The sequence below is a fragment of the Papio anubis genome, chromosome 13 (genome assembly GCF_008728515.1).
Source record: "Papio anubis isolate 15944 chromosome 13, Panubis1.0, whole genome shotgun sequence".
Classification (NCBI taxonomy): Eukaryota; Metazoa; Chordata; class Mammalia; order Primates; family Cercopithecidae; genus Papio; species Papio anubis.
Genome location: NC_044988.1, coordinates 67,373,495 through 67,390,814, shown reverse-complemented (window position 1 = coordinate 67,390,814; position 17,320 = coordinate 67,373,495). Strand labels below are relative to the sequence as shown.

At 46.7% G+C, this 17,320-nt stretch overlaps 1 protein-coding gene across 4 annotated transcripts in view; it reads left to right on the top strand.

The window, feature by feature from the left end:
* Positions 1-17,320, top strand: part of CORO2A (coronin 2A) — a 67,845-nt gene that overhangs the window by 26,077 nt on the left and 24,448 nt on the right. For all 4 annotated transcript variants that reach the window (XM_021927332.2, XM_021927331.2, XM_021927330.2 and 1 more), the window contains exon 2: positions 8,823-9,023. In XM_021927332.2, coding sequence (XP_021783024.2) covers positions 8,823-9,023 — 201 coding nt within the window. The remainder of the gene's footprint in view (positions 1-8,822; positions 9,024-17,320) is intronic.

Here is a 17,320-nt window from a genome sequence, read left to right as displayed (position 1 = left end):
TCTGTGTGGCTGTTGAACATGTTTCTCCACACTCTGTGTGTGTAATTACGTACAAAGACTCGGTCAATATTGGGTTTCATTTTTTGGCAAAGCCACTTTATAAGTAGTGTTTCCTGTTGCTTCATATTAGCAGCACATAATGTCTGGTTATCTCTTTTAGTGATACTAAGATTAGTCAGTGGGTTCAGGTGTTGCCAACCCATCCATTACACCACTGAGTCTCAAACTTGAAGCTGGGGGGCTGGTTAAAGCAGAGCGGTGAGCCCCGCCCCCAGAATGCCTGGTTCAGTAGGTCTGGGATAGGAGGCTTGAAAATTTGCAACTCTAAAAAGTTCCCTAGTGATATGGTTAATTGGGGACTACACTTTGAGAACTACTGCATCACATCCATGATGTGTTTCTGTTATCCTTGCTCCTAACATGCACTGGAATCACATGGGAAGCTTAAGCAGTGCTGGCATCTGGGTTCCCCACCCAGTAGTCTGATTTAAGTGATTCTAATGTGCAAAGTTACAAGCCCCTGCCCTGCATGTTAACAGTCCCTCAAGGTTACACCATCTCATCTCTTCCTGCTCTTGGCCATTTTCCTAAGAGGTATGAACATGTGGAGAGCAGTGACTGAATTATTCATCTCTGACCCCTCCGAACCCTGCTCCTGACACAGCTTGGCGCAGAATAAGCACCAAGCCAATATCGGATGAAGATTGGAGATTGAATGAAATCCTCTTCACCTCTCTCCTTTTTTTTTTTTTTTTTTGAGACGGAGTCTCACTCTGTCACCCAGGCTGGAGTGCAGTGGCCGGATCTCGGCTCACTGCAAGCTCCGCCTCCTGGGTTTACGCCATGCTCCTGCCTCAGCCTCCCGAGTAGCTGGGACTACAGGCGCCCGCCGCCTCGCCCGGCTAGTTTTTTTGTATTTTTTAGTAGAGATGGGGTTTCACTGTGTTAGCCAGGATGGTCTCAATCTCCTGACCTCGTGATCCGCCCGTCTCGGCCTCCCAAAGTGCTGAGATTACAGGTTTGAGCCACCGCGCCTGGCCTCACCTCTCTTTATAAAGCTTCCTGGATTATTCTGCTTTGAAATTTCTATTCTCTGGTTCAATATGTTGGGCTCTTTAAGAAATAGATTCTAGAGTCTCCTCTCTTGCAGGCAACTTGACAAAGTCAGGGCTGCTAGGGATTTACAATAGAATTGTTATGTGTAAGCCAGGCATAGTGGCTCATGCCTGTAATGCCAGCACTTTGGGAGGCTGAGGTGTGAGGATCGCCTGAGGCCAGGTATTCAAGACCATCCTGGCAACAGAGTGAAACCCTGTCTTTACAAAAAAATTAGCCAAGCATGGTGGTACATGCTTGTTCATAGCTATTCAGGAGGCTGAAGCCATAGGATTGCGCGAGCCTGGGAGGTTGAGGCTGCAGTGAGCTGTGATCACACGTCTGCACTCCAGCCTGGGCAGCAAAGTGAGGCCCTACCTCAAAAAAAAAAAGAATTGTTACATACAGACCTTGGTGGTGGTGGTGGTGGGAGAGTGACCAACTTATCCCTGTTTGCCTAAGTAAGACTTCCCCCAGTTTAGCACTGTAAGAGTCCTGCATCCCTGGAACCCCTCCACAATCCCAGGCAAACCAAGACAGTTAGTTGCCCTACTTCTGTGGAGAGCGGCAAGGATCCTTCTTGCTTTGAAGGAGGGAGGAAAAATTACCCTGTGGGGTAAGACTCTTAGGTCCTAGCACCCTGGATCCCGCTGTATCACTTCAGACCTTGTTGCTGGCCAGTGCAAGGCAAAAGTTAAGACACCTTGTGCCAAGAGGTGGTGGTTTAAACCAGAGCCTGGCCTCAGATTCACAGAGGCCAGTTGTGAATAAAACCCTTACAAAGGAGAAGTAGCTGAGCCTTGTATTTGTTTTCTTCCTACCTGGTGAGAAAGGAAGGTGCTGTGGGAAATGGTTACCCAGATGCCTAGGTTGGCAGCAGGGTGGCCTTACCCTCCGTGGGCTTTGACTTCAGAGCCAGATAGCCCTCCCGCAGTGGGTGGATCAGAGACCCCATAAGGATTCTGGATGACAAAAAAGAGCTTTCCCAGCAAGTCTGGGACCAAGGCCAGGATCAAGATGAACTGTGACGGATAATAGTGGGTCAGGGATTGGAGTCCAGGTGAGGGAACCCCCATAATGAGATGTGGACTGTGTGAAATTCTCAGCCTTTGTAGAGCACCTTCACATAGAGCGGTCTTTATCCTGATTAACGGTGACCTCTTTTCGATTTTTTGAAACAACTGGGTAACTTGTGGTTCTAATCTTCCCTAACTGTGGCTATGACATAAGTGTGGTGGTTCAGACCCTCTCACCAGGCACTTACAGGTGGCAGCTCACTGTGCCCACAAGTCAAATTTTAAGAGAGAGAAAAGATAAAACTTCAAATATTATATGTGAAACCACAAATTTACAAACGGGAACTGGTAGCCAGCAATGCCTACCCATCCTGTTCAAAGACCAAATCAGGTCATTTCATTCTTTCCTTAAAGCCACAAACAATATAATTAATGAATAATCTATTATAATGGTTTGCACCACACCCAGTTTGGGTTCAGTTTCAGCCACCTTGCAGCTAACCCTTGTCCTGCAATGAGTTTAGGGCTGGGCAAGGAAGAGGGGCCTTTGGAACAGGCAGGAAACTCTCTCTGTCTCTGTCTCTTTCTATCTCTTTCTCTCTCTCTCTCGCTCTCTCTCTCTCTCTCTCACACACACACACACGCATACCCCACATGTATGTCACAGAGGAGCACATTGCATAGCAGGAAGCGGTGTCTCTGAACTAGTCCTCAGACTACTTCCCACCTGCACTGCTCATCATAACTTGACTTCAGTCTAGTCACTTCCCTTGCACCTCAGTTTTCCCATCATCAAATGGGGAAAATAATCCCCACCTACCTTGCAGGAGAGTTGTGAGCCACTGTCAGGCATTAAGAAATAAACTCAAGGCCGGGCACAATGGCTCACGCCTGTAATCTCAGCACTTTGGGAGGCAAAGGTGGGTGGATCACCTGTGGTCAGGAGTTTGAGACCAGCCTGGGCAACTTGGCAAAACCTTGTCTCGACTAAAAATACAAAAATTAGCTGGGCACAGTGGTACGCACCTGTAATCCCAGCTACTCTGGAGGCTGAGGCAGGAGAATTGCTTGAACCCAGGAGGCGGAGGTTGCAGTGAGCCGAGATAGCACCACTGCACACTCCAGCCTGGGCAAACAGAGCCAGAGTCCTTCTCAAAGAAAAAAAAACAGAAATAAACTCAGTGCGATGCAAAACCCAGAGATGACTAAATCGTTTTTGGGAGTGGGGAATTCACAGGCCTCGGAGCCTAATCCCATGGCATCAGGCCCACCAAGCCTGCATGGGATTGCAGCAGCAGAATGGATGCCACCTCCTGCCTTGTGCCCCAGCAGTCTGTCCGAGAGTGCCACACCTGAGAAGGCCTGCTGTGGCTTTGATGTGGGACCAGCCAGATGGAATGGGGCAGGATAGGACGAGTGGCCTGGGATAGACCTGGCTTGAATAGGCTGTTCTGGCCCAGCCTGTGGGTGAAGGGCCCGCTACAGTACTTACTTGTGGACAAGTGCCTGCTTGTAGGGAAAATGAAACTCCTGTTCTCTGAATTGCTGAATCATTAAAATCATGCATGCACTGATACACGCATGCGCTCATGCACGTGTATATACACAGCCTCAGTTAAACATCCAAACGGATGCACATGTGCATGCACACCCACAAGAGGACACAGGCAGTCATGAACATCCTGATGAATGTAGTTCTTGTGCACACACAGTACGCACACAGGCCAGCACGCATGCACAAGCTTCACCCGTGCACATACACGTACACTTCCATACCACACACAAAGGGAGAGGTAGCTGGCCTTGCTAGCGGCTGCCCCACCCCCTGCTTGTGTAATTTCCCTTCCTGGCAGCAGGTCTGGAAGAATCTTAGCAGTGCAAATTAAGAGTTAGGGTGGGGAGAGGATTGGGGGTTGGGCAGAAGGGCATTGATGTTCATGCTCCTTTGCTGTCAGCTGGCTTCATCCACGGGGAAGTGGGGCGCCTTTCCAGAGGGGTCTAGCTAGCTTCCTGGGCCTCCTTTTCCTTCTCTGTAGAGTCGGGGTGGTCGTGATCATGACAGTTCCTCTTAGGGGCAGAGGTGAGATCCAGGGCTGTGATGGGTCTGAAAGAGCTATTATCATCATGGGTATTGTCTGTGAGGACCTGGAGCTGCAGGCTCAAAAGCTGCAGGCTTGAGACAGCTGAGTTCAGCCCCTAGGCCTGCTGTTCACTAGCTGTGTGACCGGGTTACTGGCCTCAACACATACATCTGAACCGGGGAGCAAGGTAGCACCCACTTGCTCTATTCATGCATGGAAAGCATTTGGAATGGCACCTGGCAGTTTGTAAGCACTCAAAAACCGTGACTTCTTATTGCCACAGAGGTGACTGTGAGCTTGGGAGGTGTTACCCAGGCCTTTCACAGCCTCCTCACTCCTCCTGGATGGGGAGTGGCTCTCAGGAGTTGGGCCAGACCCCAGGTACCCCCTGCAGGTGCAAGGACAGGCTGTGGAGGGAGAGAGCTCAGAGGGTCCAGAGGGGCCAGGGCTGTTGTTAATGTAAGGTCGTGTCGATTTCAGCGACTACCCCAGGCCCGCCACGTGCACTCAGGCACCACATTTGGTTGATCCCACCTCCTTGGTATTTCAGTAACATCCTCTCCCCACCATCCTGCCCACGTCACTGCCCTACTTCAGCCCAGGTGACCATTGCCTCTCACCTGCTCTAACCTTTCCTCTGCTCGGTGGTCAGAGGAAAATCTGAAAATTAAATCTGTTCCTCTATCTCCCCTGCTTTATTTATTATAATTATTATTAATTATTTTTGAGACAGAGTGTCACTCTGTTCCCTAGGATGGAGTGCAGTGGTGCTCACTGCAACCTCTGCCTCCCAGGTTCAAGTGATTCTCCTGCCTCAGCCTCCAGAGTAGCTGGGACTACAGGCACGCACTGCCACACCTGGCTAATTTTTGTATTTTCAGTAGAGACGGGGTTTCACCATGTTGGCCAGGCTGGTCTCAAACTCCTGACCTCAAGTGATCCACCTGCCTCAGCCTTCCCGAAGTGCTGGGATTACAGGTGTGAGCCAACACGCCCAGCCTCTCCCCTGCTTTAATTTCTCCAGTAGCCCCCCACTGCCCTCAGAGTTCGGGTACCTGAGACGATCTGGGTCCTGCCTCCTTCTCTGTGGCCATTCCAAGCACAGGCAGCCACTTGCCATCTCCATGGGCCAGACTTGCATAGGCTGTATGAGTCAGGATGGGTCGCTGTGCTCCGTGACAAAGAACCCCTTATCTCACGGTTCACTCTACAAGTGTATTTCTCTGTTGCACTGTAAGTCAGTAGAAGAAAGTGCTCTGCTACACACGCTTCCTGAGGGACCAACCACCTTATGGCCGCATCACCTGAAACATGCACCCTTCTCATCCCTTCGGCCAAGGACGAGAGTCCTCGAGGGTCACAGGCAGGTTTCATGTGCTTTGGCCTGGAAGTGACACACATCACTGCCTCCCATGATCCATTGTCTAATGGGTCATGGGAGGCAGTGATGTGTGCTATGGCTGCCTGACTGCAAGGGGCCTGGATATGAGGGGAGCAATGGGATGTCTGGTGAGCATCACCAGCTGCCACAGACAGGTGCACTCTCACCACCCCTAGCCGTTGCTCAAGGTGAGGCAAGGATGGGGGGCCTGGAGTGGAGCCTGCTGATTTGCTCCTCGCTTTCCCACCCCCAGCCCAGGCCCAAGGCGGCTCCTCTGCTGCCACCAAGTTGCCAAGACCCTAGGGAGGTCATTTGTCCTTGTTGTTCCTTTCCAAGGGGACCCCCAGTACCCATTTCTCTCAAAACTCACTATAGAGAAAAGATGTACTGCTCCTTAGCAACTTGTGGCTTTTATCTTATAGACATCAAATAAATCCCTTTCTGATTCTGTTTTCCTTGTTGAATTGGCCACTAGGAAGCTCAGACCCAAATCTAAGGTCTACCTCCTCTGTGTGGTGGACCTGGCAGCACACCTAACTTAACTCCTCCTGCATTTCAGGTGATCTCTTTTTACCTGCGTTTTCCTTGTGTCCCTATTTTTTCTCTTGTAGCTTTTTCAGTTCCTTCTATCTTGTGTTCTATTTCTGTGAGTCTTCTTAAATCCTTTCTGGAATCACATGGGCATTAATTAGTCAGTCCATCCCTACATTCTGTGCAGCTTCCTGTAGCTCTGGCAAGAGCAGCCCCTGTTTAGGGCAAAGCTCCCAAAAGGAGAGTTGGAATTTCTGAGCTTTGCAGGATACACAAGCCCCTGCAAGGTTGACCTGCTACCTGGTTCTGTCTAAAGGGCTTGCCTCAGGGGTCAGGCCCTGATCGCTGTGACCTGCCTGAGGTCACACAATGTAATCTCGTGCTGAGGACCTGAGGGCAGAGAAGAGCCTCATGGGTCAGCTGTGTGGGCGGGGTGAGTACATTCTTTGTCTTGACCAGTGTGGGCCCAGCCAAACCTGCCTTCCCACAAGTAGGGAAGGTGGGGGCCCAAGGGAGGTAGACACTGTGCTGGATACTCCTGGAGCAGAGCCTTCTCCGAGGAAGCGCCAAGCCAGCAGAGAAAATGAGAACTGGCCCTGAACCCCAAATCGGGCTAGACAGTGTCAAGGGCTAAGGGCAAGGGGAGAGATGGCTGTCAGGGAACAGAGGAGAGCAAGATCTCTGCTACTTGGGGTATCAAGGAGGACTCTCTGGAGGAAGTGGCTTGGGAGCTAGGGAAGGGGTGGATTGGGATTTGTGGAGACGGGAACAGGAGGTAGGGGGATTGGAAAGGCAAGCCAAGCAGCAGGAGAGGGAAGGGCAAAGAGCCAGAGGGCTGGAGATGCAAGAGCAGGTGCTGAGGAAGCTGGAAGGTGCCATTTAGAAGAGCTAGAAGAAATGAATCTTGGAATATGGAATGAGACCCCAGCCAGAGGTCTTGAATGCCAGGCCAAAGGATTTGGCCTTGATCCTGTAGGGCAGCAATGAATGGGGAGCATCAAAGGGTGATGTGAGGCCAGGGGCAGCGGCTCACGCCTTTAATCCCAACCTTTGAGAGGCAGCTACAGGAGAATTGCTTGAGATCAGGAGGTTGAGACCAGCCTGGGCAACATGGCAAGAAAAAAAATTTTTTTTAATTAGCCAGGTATGGTGGCATGTACCTGTAGTCCTAGCTACTTGGGTGGCTGAGGCAGGAGGATCCTTGAGGTCAGGAGTTTGAGGCTGCAGTGAGCTGTGATCACACCACTGCTCTCCAGCCTGGGTGACAGAGCGAGATCCTTCCTCAAAAATAATAATAAATCAAGGGTGATATGAGGCGGGGGTGGGGTGGGCAGGGCTTGGTATTCAGAAGGGTCCCTCTGGCCAAGAGGAGGCCCCCTGGTGTTATGGGTATGGGGTTGGCCACAGAAGAGGCCTAGACCCTCTCACAGGCCACTCGTGATCTGGCTCTCCTTGCCCTGTCTTTTATTCTTTTCATTCACATTACCCAATATACATGGGGGGTGTGTGTGTGGGGGGGGTGTGCGCGCGCGCGCGTGTGTGTATTTTCTTCTTTTAAATTTCTCTTTGATAATCTTACTAAACCATGTGTGGTTTCCCCAAACTGTTCTGTCTGCCTAAGACACCTTCCCCCAGCTCTCCCTCATCCTGCCTACGTGACCAACTCCTACTCATCCTCCAAGTCACAGCTTAGTTGTCACTTCCTCTGAGAAGCCCTCCCTGACTGTCATGTGCAAATCTCTGTTATTACACATAGTACGGTGGGTCCCAGTGGCCCAGACTCTCCTAGTAGCCTCACCCAGAGGACTCTTCACTCCTGTAAAGGCTGGGCTCAGGCCTACTGTTTCCAAACTACCTGCTACCTGGCACAGGGCCTAGACACACATGATGCTTGGTAAATATTGAGTGAACAAATATAAGGCTGGATGAGGAGCAAAGCAAGCTGAAGACGCCCAGATGATACTAGTGGTTGTGATTGCCACTGTTGATCAAGTATCTGCCATGAGCCAAGGGGTCTAAATACAACATCTAACTTAATCCTTATGACAAGGCTATGAGACAGATACGTTTTTCAGTCTCTCCCTCTTTTATTTTTTTTAGAGACAGGGTCTCACTGTGTTGCCCAGGCTAGTTTTGAACTCCTGGGCTCAAACAATCCTCCTGCTTTGGCCTCCCAAAATTCTGGGATTACAGGCATGAGCCACCATGCCTAGCTGAGACAGATACTTTTGTGACCTCATTTTACAGATGGAGAAACTAAGACTCCAGAGGTGAAGTCACTTGCCATCCAGCTGATAAGAGACAGAGCTGGGATTGAAACCCAGACAGGCTGGCTCCAGAGAGCGCAGTGGTACCTACTTAGTTGGGCTGAGGGTGCTGAGCTGTCTGGTGAGATGGCAGATGGGGGTCAATGTGGTGGATTCTCTCTGTGGTTTTTCTGCCTTTTTACATTCACACTCAAAGGGATGAAAAGCCTTAACACATTAGCAAGCAGGTCAGTGATAGCTATACATCATCCCGTCTTATCTCACCAGGTCTATAGAAATAACAGTAATTAGAGTATTTTCACTTGGTCACCCTTCACAGTGCATCACTGTCCACGTTGAACTGACCACTATCCTGCTTGTATCCTCTTATGTACTCTTAAGACGAGAGCTCCGTGTGTCCCATGATCAGGGCAGGGAGCCTCATACCCTTTGTCCCATTTGTCTCTTGCAGATGTCATGGCACCCCCAGTACCGGAGCTCCAAGTTCCGTCATGTCTTTGGCAAACCAGCCAGCAAGGAGAACTGCTATGACTCCGTGCCTATTACCCGCAGCGTTCACGACAACCACTTCTGTGCCGTGAACCCCCACTTCATTGCAGTTGTGACTGAGTGTGCTGGTGGAGGGGCCTTCCTCGTCATCCCCCTGCACCAGGTAAGGACACCCCCAGGCCCAAACAGCTCTCTGGAGCCAGGGCAGGACAGAGGGAAAGTGGAAAGAACCTAGCTTTCTAGAAAGTCCTAACCCTGCCCATTACTAGCTGTGTGACCTTGAGTAAGTCATTTCATCTCTTTGAGCCTTGGTATCCTCACTGGGAAAAATACATCTGTCCTGAATTTTAGCCTCTAGCAGTTGGCCTAGCTACTCCTAGCACCTCTCCTCTTCTCTACAAAATAATTCTGCAAATTAATTTCCTCCTGAATAAAATATAATTTTTTAATGCTTTACTGGGATTACAGGAAATTGAGAAAGTCTCCAAAGCCACCTTCCCCACCAAAGAAAGGGAAACAAACATTGAGTCAAAACTAGCTAGGAGAGGCAAACAGTAAGCAAGCAGGAAGAACAGGCTTGTCCTGAGGGCAAGAGTTGCTAGTATAGGTTGGACGATATAAAATTGTGGATATTCAACTGGTTTTGACCCCAAAAAAGCAACAGTTTCACATAGGTCAATCTAACAGCAAGTCCATTCAGGATGCCAACCCTAAGTCTCTACCTTAAGGCAGAACACCTGAAGGGGCTAGAGGGATCCCAGCTTAGTAGTGCCACTGGCTCACAGCAGAAACCGACATGAAACCTCTCCAGAGGAAAGGATCCACAACATGGACATGATCCCCACAGATTAAACACAGGGAAATGTGAATTCACAAGATCACAAAACATGTACACCACCATGAGTGAGAGTCAGTTGAAACAACAAATAGCAGACTTAGACCCCCAGAGGACTTCAGAAGTTAAAAGATTATACAGGATTAGAATCTCATAGACCAGGTTTCCTGAACACAATGCAATTGAGTTAGAAATCAATAGCAAAAGATAAATCTTACATTCCCATTCATTTGGAAACTTAAAAACATATTTCTAAATAATTTATAGGCCAAAAACAAAATCCAAATGAAAATTTAAAAATCCTTGGAACTGATAAAATGAAATATATCACAACACTTACGAGATGTAGGGAAAGCTGGGCTTCAAGGGAAATCTATAGCACAAATGCTTATATTAGAAAAGAAGAAAGCCTAAAAAGTAATGACTAAACATTCCATCTAAGAAGTTAGAGCTGGGTACGGTGGCTCACACCTGTAATCCCAGCACTTTGGAAGGGGCAAGGCCAGGGGATTACTTGAGCCCAAGTGTTTGAGACCAGCCTGGGCAACATGGTGAAACCCCATCTGTACAAAAATACAAAAATTAGCTGGGCATGGGGGCATTTGCCTGTGGTCCCAGCTACACAGGAGGCTGAGGTGAGATCACCTGAGCCCAGGGAGGTTGTGAGCCATGATTACAACACTGTACTCCAGCCTGGGCAACAGAGTGAGACCCTGTCTCAAAAAAAAAAAAAAAAAAGTCAAAGAGCAGCAGAATAAACCCAAAGAAAGTTTGAGGAAGGAGATAATAAAAAGCAGAAATCATGGAAGAGAATATAAGGATACATTACAGAAGATCAAAAGGTCCAAAAGTTTGTTGATAGACAAGCCCCTGCAGAGACTGGCCAACAATAAAAGAGAACGGGTACAAAAAGCATCAGGAATGAGAAAAACAATATCACAGCAGAACTTCGAAATCTAATAAGACATGAATACAAGCAACTGTATGCCAATAAATTTGAGAACATTAACAATATGGGCAAACTCCTTAAAAAATACAATTTGTCAATACTGATTCATGTAGAAATAGAAAGCCTGAATAGTCCTTTAAAGGAATAGTCCTTTAAGTACTTTAAAAATTGAGCAATAGGCCAGGCGTGGTGGCTCATGCCTTTAGTCCCAGCACATTGGGAGGCCGAGGCTGGCAGATCATGAGGTCAGGAGTTCGAGACCAGCCTAGCCAACATGGTGAAACCCCATCTCTACTAAAAATACAAAAATTAGCCATGCACAGTGGCGGGCACCTGTAATCCTAACTACTCAGGAGGCTGAGGCCAGAGAGCTGCTTGAATCCAGGAGGCAGAGGTTGCAGAGAGCTGAGATCATGCCACTGCACTGCACTCCAGCCTGGGCAACAGAGCCAGACTCCATCTCAAAAACAAAAACAAACAAACAAAAATTGAGCAATAAAAATTTCCCTTAAAATAGCAAAAGGAAAGGCAAGCTATAGAGTGGAAAAGTATATAATAAACATGACAAAAGACTCATTTCTTGAATGTATAAAATGTAGCCAAAAATCCACAAAACACTGAACCAGCACTTCATAGCTAAGAAAATCCAAATGGCTAATAAGCGTTTGAAAAACTACTCAACCTCATTAGTAAACTAGTACAATACCACTACACATCAGATTGTCAAACATGTCTAACACTAGTAAATGACAGCAAGTATACAGAGTTGTGTAAACTATCAGACACTTCTGATGGGAGTGTAAACTGGCACACCTGTTTTGGAAAGAAGAAGAAAATGCATATATCTGTGACCCAGAAATACCACCCATAGGTTTATACCACGCAGTGTGCACCACTGGAGCTTCTGTGCACCAGAACAAAAGCATGAGAATGTGCAGAGTAGCATTGTTCATATTATTGTAAAACTGGGAAAACCTGTATGTCCAAGAATTTCATAAATAAATTATGGCATATCCATACTAGTGAATATACGAAACCATGAAAAGGAGTAAAGTGTAGTTATATACAACAACATGGTTGAGTCCGAAAGATAAGGTTGAGTGAAATCAGCCAAACAAATTTTAAACTATATCATTTAATTAACCTTAAATTAAAAACAGCTTACCCTAAACCATATTTTAACAGTTGCATAATTACATAGTAAAATTTTAAAGGAAAACAAAGAAGAGACTACCGTGAAAAACAGAATAGCAGTTACCCCTGGGGGATGGAGAGGGTTTCGATTGGAAAGCATCTCATGGGATACCTCCTATGTGCTGGTAATGGTTCATGTCTTGGCCTGGGAGGGTAGCAATATGGGTAATTTATTTTCCAGTAATTTGTTAAGCTGATAATTTTCATTCTTTACAGTTTTTGCATGTTTCTTATGTTTTACATATATACACACACACACACACACACATATATATATATACATATACACACACACAAACACATAAGAAAGACTCCAGGCCTAGATGGTTTTACAGACAAATCCTACAAAACTTTCAAGGAAAAATCTTTTACAAACATTTCCATGAATAAAAAAGATGAACAACTTCTTTCCTCATTCTGTGAGGCCACTGCAACCTTGATACCAAAACTAGGCAAGGAGGACAGAATAAGAAAGAAAAAAATATTGATCAATCTCACTCATGAAGATGGATGCCAAATAACTAGCAAATTACAGTAAATAACAAAAGATACATTTGGACCAAGTTGGATTTATTCCAGAAACTAAAGGTGGTTTAATATTAGTAAACCTATAAAGGTAAATCATCATATTAGCAAGTGAAAGAGGAAAAACCATATGATCATGTCCATAAATGGAGAAAAAGTGTTGATAAAGCCCAATACCCAGGCATGAGAAAAACTCAGCAGCAACAAAAAGAAAATTAGCAAATGAGGGATAAGAGAGAATTTCTTTTTTTTTTTTTTTTTTGAGACAGAGTCTCGCTCTGTCGCCGAGGCTGGAGTGCAGTGGCCGGATCTCAGCTCACTGCAAGCTCCGCCTCCCGGGTTCACGCCATTCTCCTGCCTCAGCCTCCCGAGTAGTTGGGACTACAGGCGCCCGCCACCGCGCCTGGCTAGTTTTTTGTATTTTTTAGTAGAGACAGGGTTTCACTGTGTTAGCCAGGATGGTCTCGATCTCCTGACCTCGTGATCCGCCCGTCTCGGCCTCCCAAAGTGCTGGGATTACAGGCTTGAGCCACCGCGCCCGGCCGAGAGAATTTCACTAACCTATAGCAAACAGCATTTTAAAACCTTTTTATCTTGAAACAATTTCAAGCCTACAGAAGATTTGCAAATAAAATTGAACTAATTCCTGAGTAAGCTTCACCTGGTTTACTGGTTTTAACGTTTTGCCTCTCGGGGGGGGGGTGTGTGTGTGTATGTTTGGAAACAGAGAAGTTATAGACATATAACCTGCGCAGCATAGCAAGACCCCATCTCTTAAAAAATTGTTTTTTAGTTAGCTGGGCACAGTAGTACACACCTGTAGTCCCAGCTACTTGAGAGGCTGAAGCAGGATAATTGCTTGAGCCCAGGAATTTGAGGTTGCAGTAGCTATGAAAGCACCACTGCACCCCAGCCTGGGTGACAGAGTAAGACCTCATCTCTTTTAAAAAAAAAAAAAAGTTATCGGCCAGACGTGCGCTGGCTCACACCTGTAATCCCATCACTTTGGGAGGCTGAGACAGGCAGACCACTTGAAGTTAGGAGTTCGACATCAGCCTGGCCAACATGGTGAAAACCCATCTCTACTAAAAATACAAAAAATTAGCCAGGTGTGGTAGTGGGTGCCTGTAATCCCAGCTATTTAGGAGGGTGAGGCAGGATAATCGCTTGAGCCCAGGAGGTGGAGGTTGCAGTGAGTTGAGATAGCGCCGCTGCACTCCAGTCTGGGTGACAGAGCAAAACTCTGTCTCAAAAAACAAAAAAAGAGAAAAAGTTATAGAGATGACCCTTTACCCCCAAATACTGTACTTCGGTCTGTATCTTCTAAGAACGAGAATATTCTCTTACATAACCACATTCTAGAAATTTAACATTGATACAATGCTAATTATAATACACAACCCAAATTCAAATTATATCAGTTGTCCCAGTAATGACCTTTATTGTAGCTTTTTTTTCTGATCTAGAATCCAATTCAGGACCACGCATTAATAGTCATCTCTTAGCCTTCCTTATTTCATGGTATTAACATTTTTCAGGAGTAAAGGTCAGTTGTTCAGTAGAATGTTTCTAAATTTGGACTTACCAAATTGTTTCCTCGTGATTAGAATCATTTATGTATTTTTGGCAAGAATATTGCATGAGTGGTGCTATATCATTTTTAGATCATTACGTCATGGGACACATGATGTCAGTTTATCACATTATTCATACTATTAACTTGACTTATTTGTTAAATAGTGCAAATATCATTCATAAAGGGGAAATGTTAGAAGCATCTACAGACCAGGCAGGGTGGCCAACATCTATGGGCCCAGCACCTTGAGAGGCCAAGGTGGGCAGATCTCTTGAGCCCAGGAGTTTGAGACCAGCAACATAGTGAAACCCCATCTCTACAAAAAATGCAAAAATTAACGAGGCATAGTGGCGCATGTCTGTAGTCCCAGCTACTCAGCAGGCTGAGGCAGGAGGCTCCCTGGAACCCAGGAATTCGAGGCTTCATTGAGCCATGAACGTGCCACTGCACTCCAGCCTAGGTGACAAAGCGAGACCCTGTCTCAACATAAATAAACAAAATAAAATAAAATCAGGAATAAGATAAAAGGTCATGTCCTGCACAGTAAGACTAGGAAGATGTAACTCGTCAATACTGAGTCAAGTAGAAACACAAAGCCTGAATAGTCCTCTTAACTACCACACACTGAGCAATAACAGTTTCCCTTAAAGAAAAGACAAAATGGCCGGGCCCGGTGGCTCACGCCTGTAATCCCAGCACTTTGGGAGGCCGAGGCGGGCGGATCACAAGGTCAGGAGATCGAGACCATGGTGAAACCCCGTCTCTACTAAAAATACAAAAAGTTAGCCGGGCGAGGTGGCGGGCGCCTGTAGTCCCAGCTACTCAGGAGGCTGAGGCAGGAGAATGGCGTGAACCCGGGAGGCGGAGCTTGCAGTGAGCCAAGATCGCGCCACTGCACTCCAGCCTGGGCGGCAGAGCGAGACTCCATCTCAAAAAAAAAAAAAGACAAGAAAAACAGCAAAAGAGGCCGGCTGCGGCGGCTCATGCGTGTAATCTCAGCACTTTGGGAGGCCGAGGCAGATGGATCACCTGAGTTCAGGCGTTTGAGACCAGCCTGGCCAGCATGGTGAAACCCCCGTCTCTACTAAAAATAAAAAAAATTAGCCGGGCGTGGTGGTGCATGCCTGTAATCCCAGAGGCAGCAGAATTGCTTGAACCCTGGAGGCGGAGGTTGCAGTGACCCGAGATCGCGCCATTGCACTCAAGCCTGGAGGACAGAGCAAAATTCCGTCTCAAAAAAAAAAAAAGAAAAGAAAAAAAAGATGGCAAAAGAAAAACAAGTTAAAAGTTTTAGGATGGAAAAGGAAGAAATAAAACTGCTATTATTTACATATATAATTGTCTACATAGAACTCTGAAGAACATGTAGTCAAATTATTAGAAAAATACGAGTATTTGGAAGGTAGTGCATACAAGAATTAGAACACAAAAATGAATTGCATTTGTACATACTGGGAATATTTAGATGATATAATTAAACATTTGCAATAGAATAAAAGAAGATTGGATACCTAGGAATAAACAAGCAACACCTAGAAGGAAAATGATAGAATGTTGTTAAAAGACTAATAAAGATGACCTCAATAAATGGAAATATTTACTATATTCATGGATAGACACTTTTACTTCCTCCCTCAAATTCCCACAGCATTCTCTTTTATTAGGACATTCCAAGCCTATTTTTTCCTTAGACCCATGCCCTGACTACTTTGAATTAGAGTCATTTGTGTTTTTCTGCTAGTACCTCCTAATGTAGTTGGGTGCATAATTGTTGCTCATAAATTTTCATTGACTCCACAAATTATCTAATGGTTGTTCATCCAGATAAATAGGGAGGGCATAAATGGCCAAGGGAAGGGCACAAGCAAAGGCATGGAGGTGCAACTGTATATAGAATGCTCAGGAAGCAATACAGAGAACAGCTGTCCGGCCAGAACAAATAAACAATCTGTGAAGGAGAAGATGGGGAGTACCCTGAGGAAGTGGACGGGGGCCAGCTGAGCAGAGACTTGAATGCTGAGGTGAGGTGTGTGACCTGTATCCTAAAGAGAGAGAGAATGTTTCAAGCTGGGGAGGGACAAGTGCAAAATGGGATTTGTAGAAAGACATAAAAGGGTAAAAATGGGAAGGACCCCAATAGATGGCCCATGTTGCTACTTGTTTCTTCCAAGCTCTGCATGCTTGTAAAAGATTATGTCCACCAAACAAACTGCACTCTTAATTAATTCAATGGTTAGTTGGTTTTCCTGACTTTTATTACTCAAACTCTCAGAACTGTCACTGTTTCTAACTTGCCTGAACTGCTCAGTGTAAATGGGTACTAACAACTGATATAAAGAAAACGTGATAGAGTGTGACGTGGGTGGGGAGCGGGGACCTAGTTTAGGCAGGATGGTCCGGGAAGGCATTCCTGGGAAGGTGACCTTTGAGCAGAGAGCCACTTGAGGCTCTAGAGGGAGAGTATGCTGGCAGACCAAATAGAGCATGCAAAGGCCCTGAGTGGGAATGGGTTTGGTGTGTCTGTGCATTGTCAGCACGTCGGCAAGAGTGGTGGGAGGAGGTGAGGTCAGACTGGGGAGTAGGGCCTGGACTGTGAAGGCGCCGTAAGCCCAGGCAAGAGTCTGGACTCTATCCTGTGTCCAGTGGGAAGCCACTGGAGAGTTGAAACTCACTTGTCGACCAGGTGCAGTGGCTCACCCCTGTAATCTCAGCACTTTGGGAGTCTGAGGCAGGCAGATCATGAGGTCAGGAGTTCGAGACCACCCTGGCCAACATGGTAAAACCCTGTCTCTACTAAAAATACAAAAAATTAGCTGGGCGTGGTGGCAGCTGCCTGTAATCCCAACTATTTGGGAGGCTGAGGCAAGAGAATTGCTTGAACCCAGGAGGTGGAGGTTGCAGTGAGTCGAGATTGCGCCACTGCACTCTATCCAGCCTAGACAACGTGTGAGACTCTGTCTCAAAAAAAAAAGAAACTCACTTGTCCTGCACAGCCTGATCCTAGGTAAAATGTGTGATTCTCTTTGGGCTTTTTGAAATATCATAAATAGCTCAAAAGACACGTGTTAATCGCTGTCATCACAGACTCCTAGGAATCCAGACCCAGCAGGAGCTGTGATACAGTTTGGACGTTTGTCCCTCCAGTTCGCATGTGGAAATGTGATCCCCAGTGTTGGAGGTGGGGCCTGATGGGAGGTGTCTGGGTCATGGGGGCAGCTCATGAATGGCTTGGCGCCCTCCTTGTGATAATGAGTTCACCTAAGATCTGACTGTTGAAAAGAGTCTGGGACACCTCCCCGCCGCCTGCTTTCTCCCTCTCTTGCCATGCGGCACACCTGATCCCCCCCTTCATCATCTGCATAATTGGAAGCTCCCTGCAGT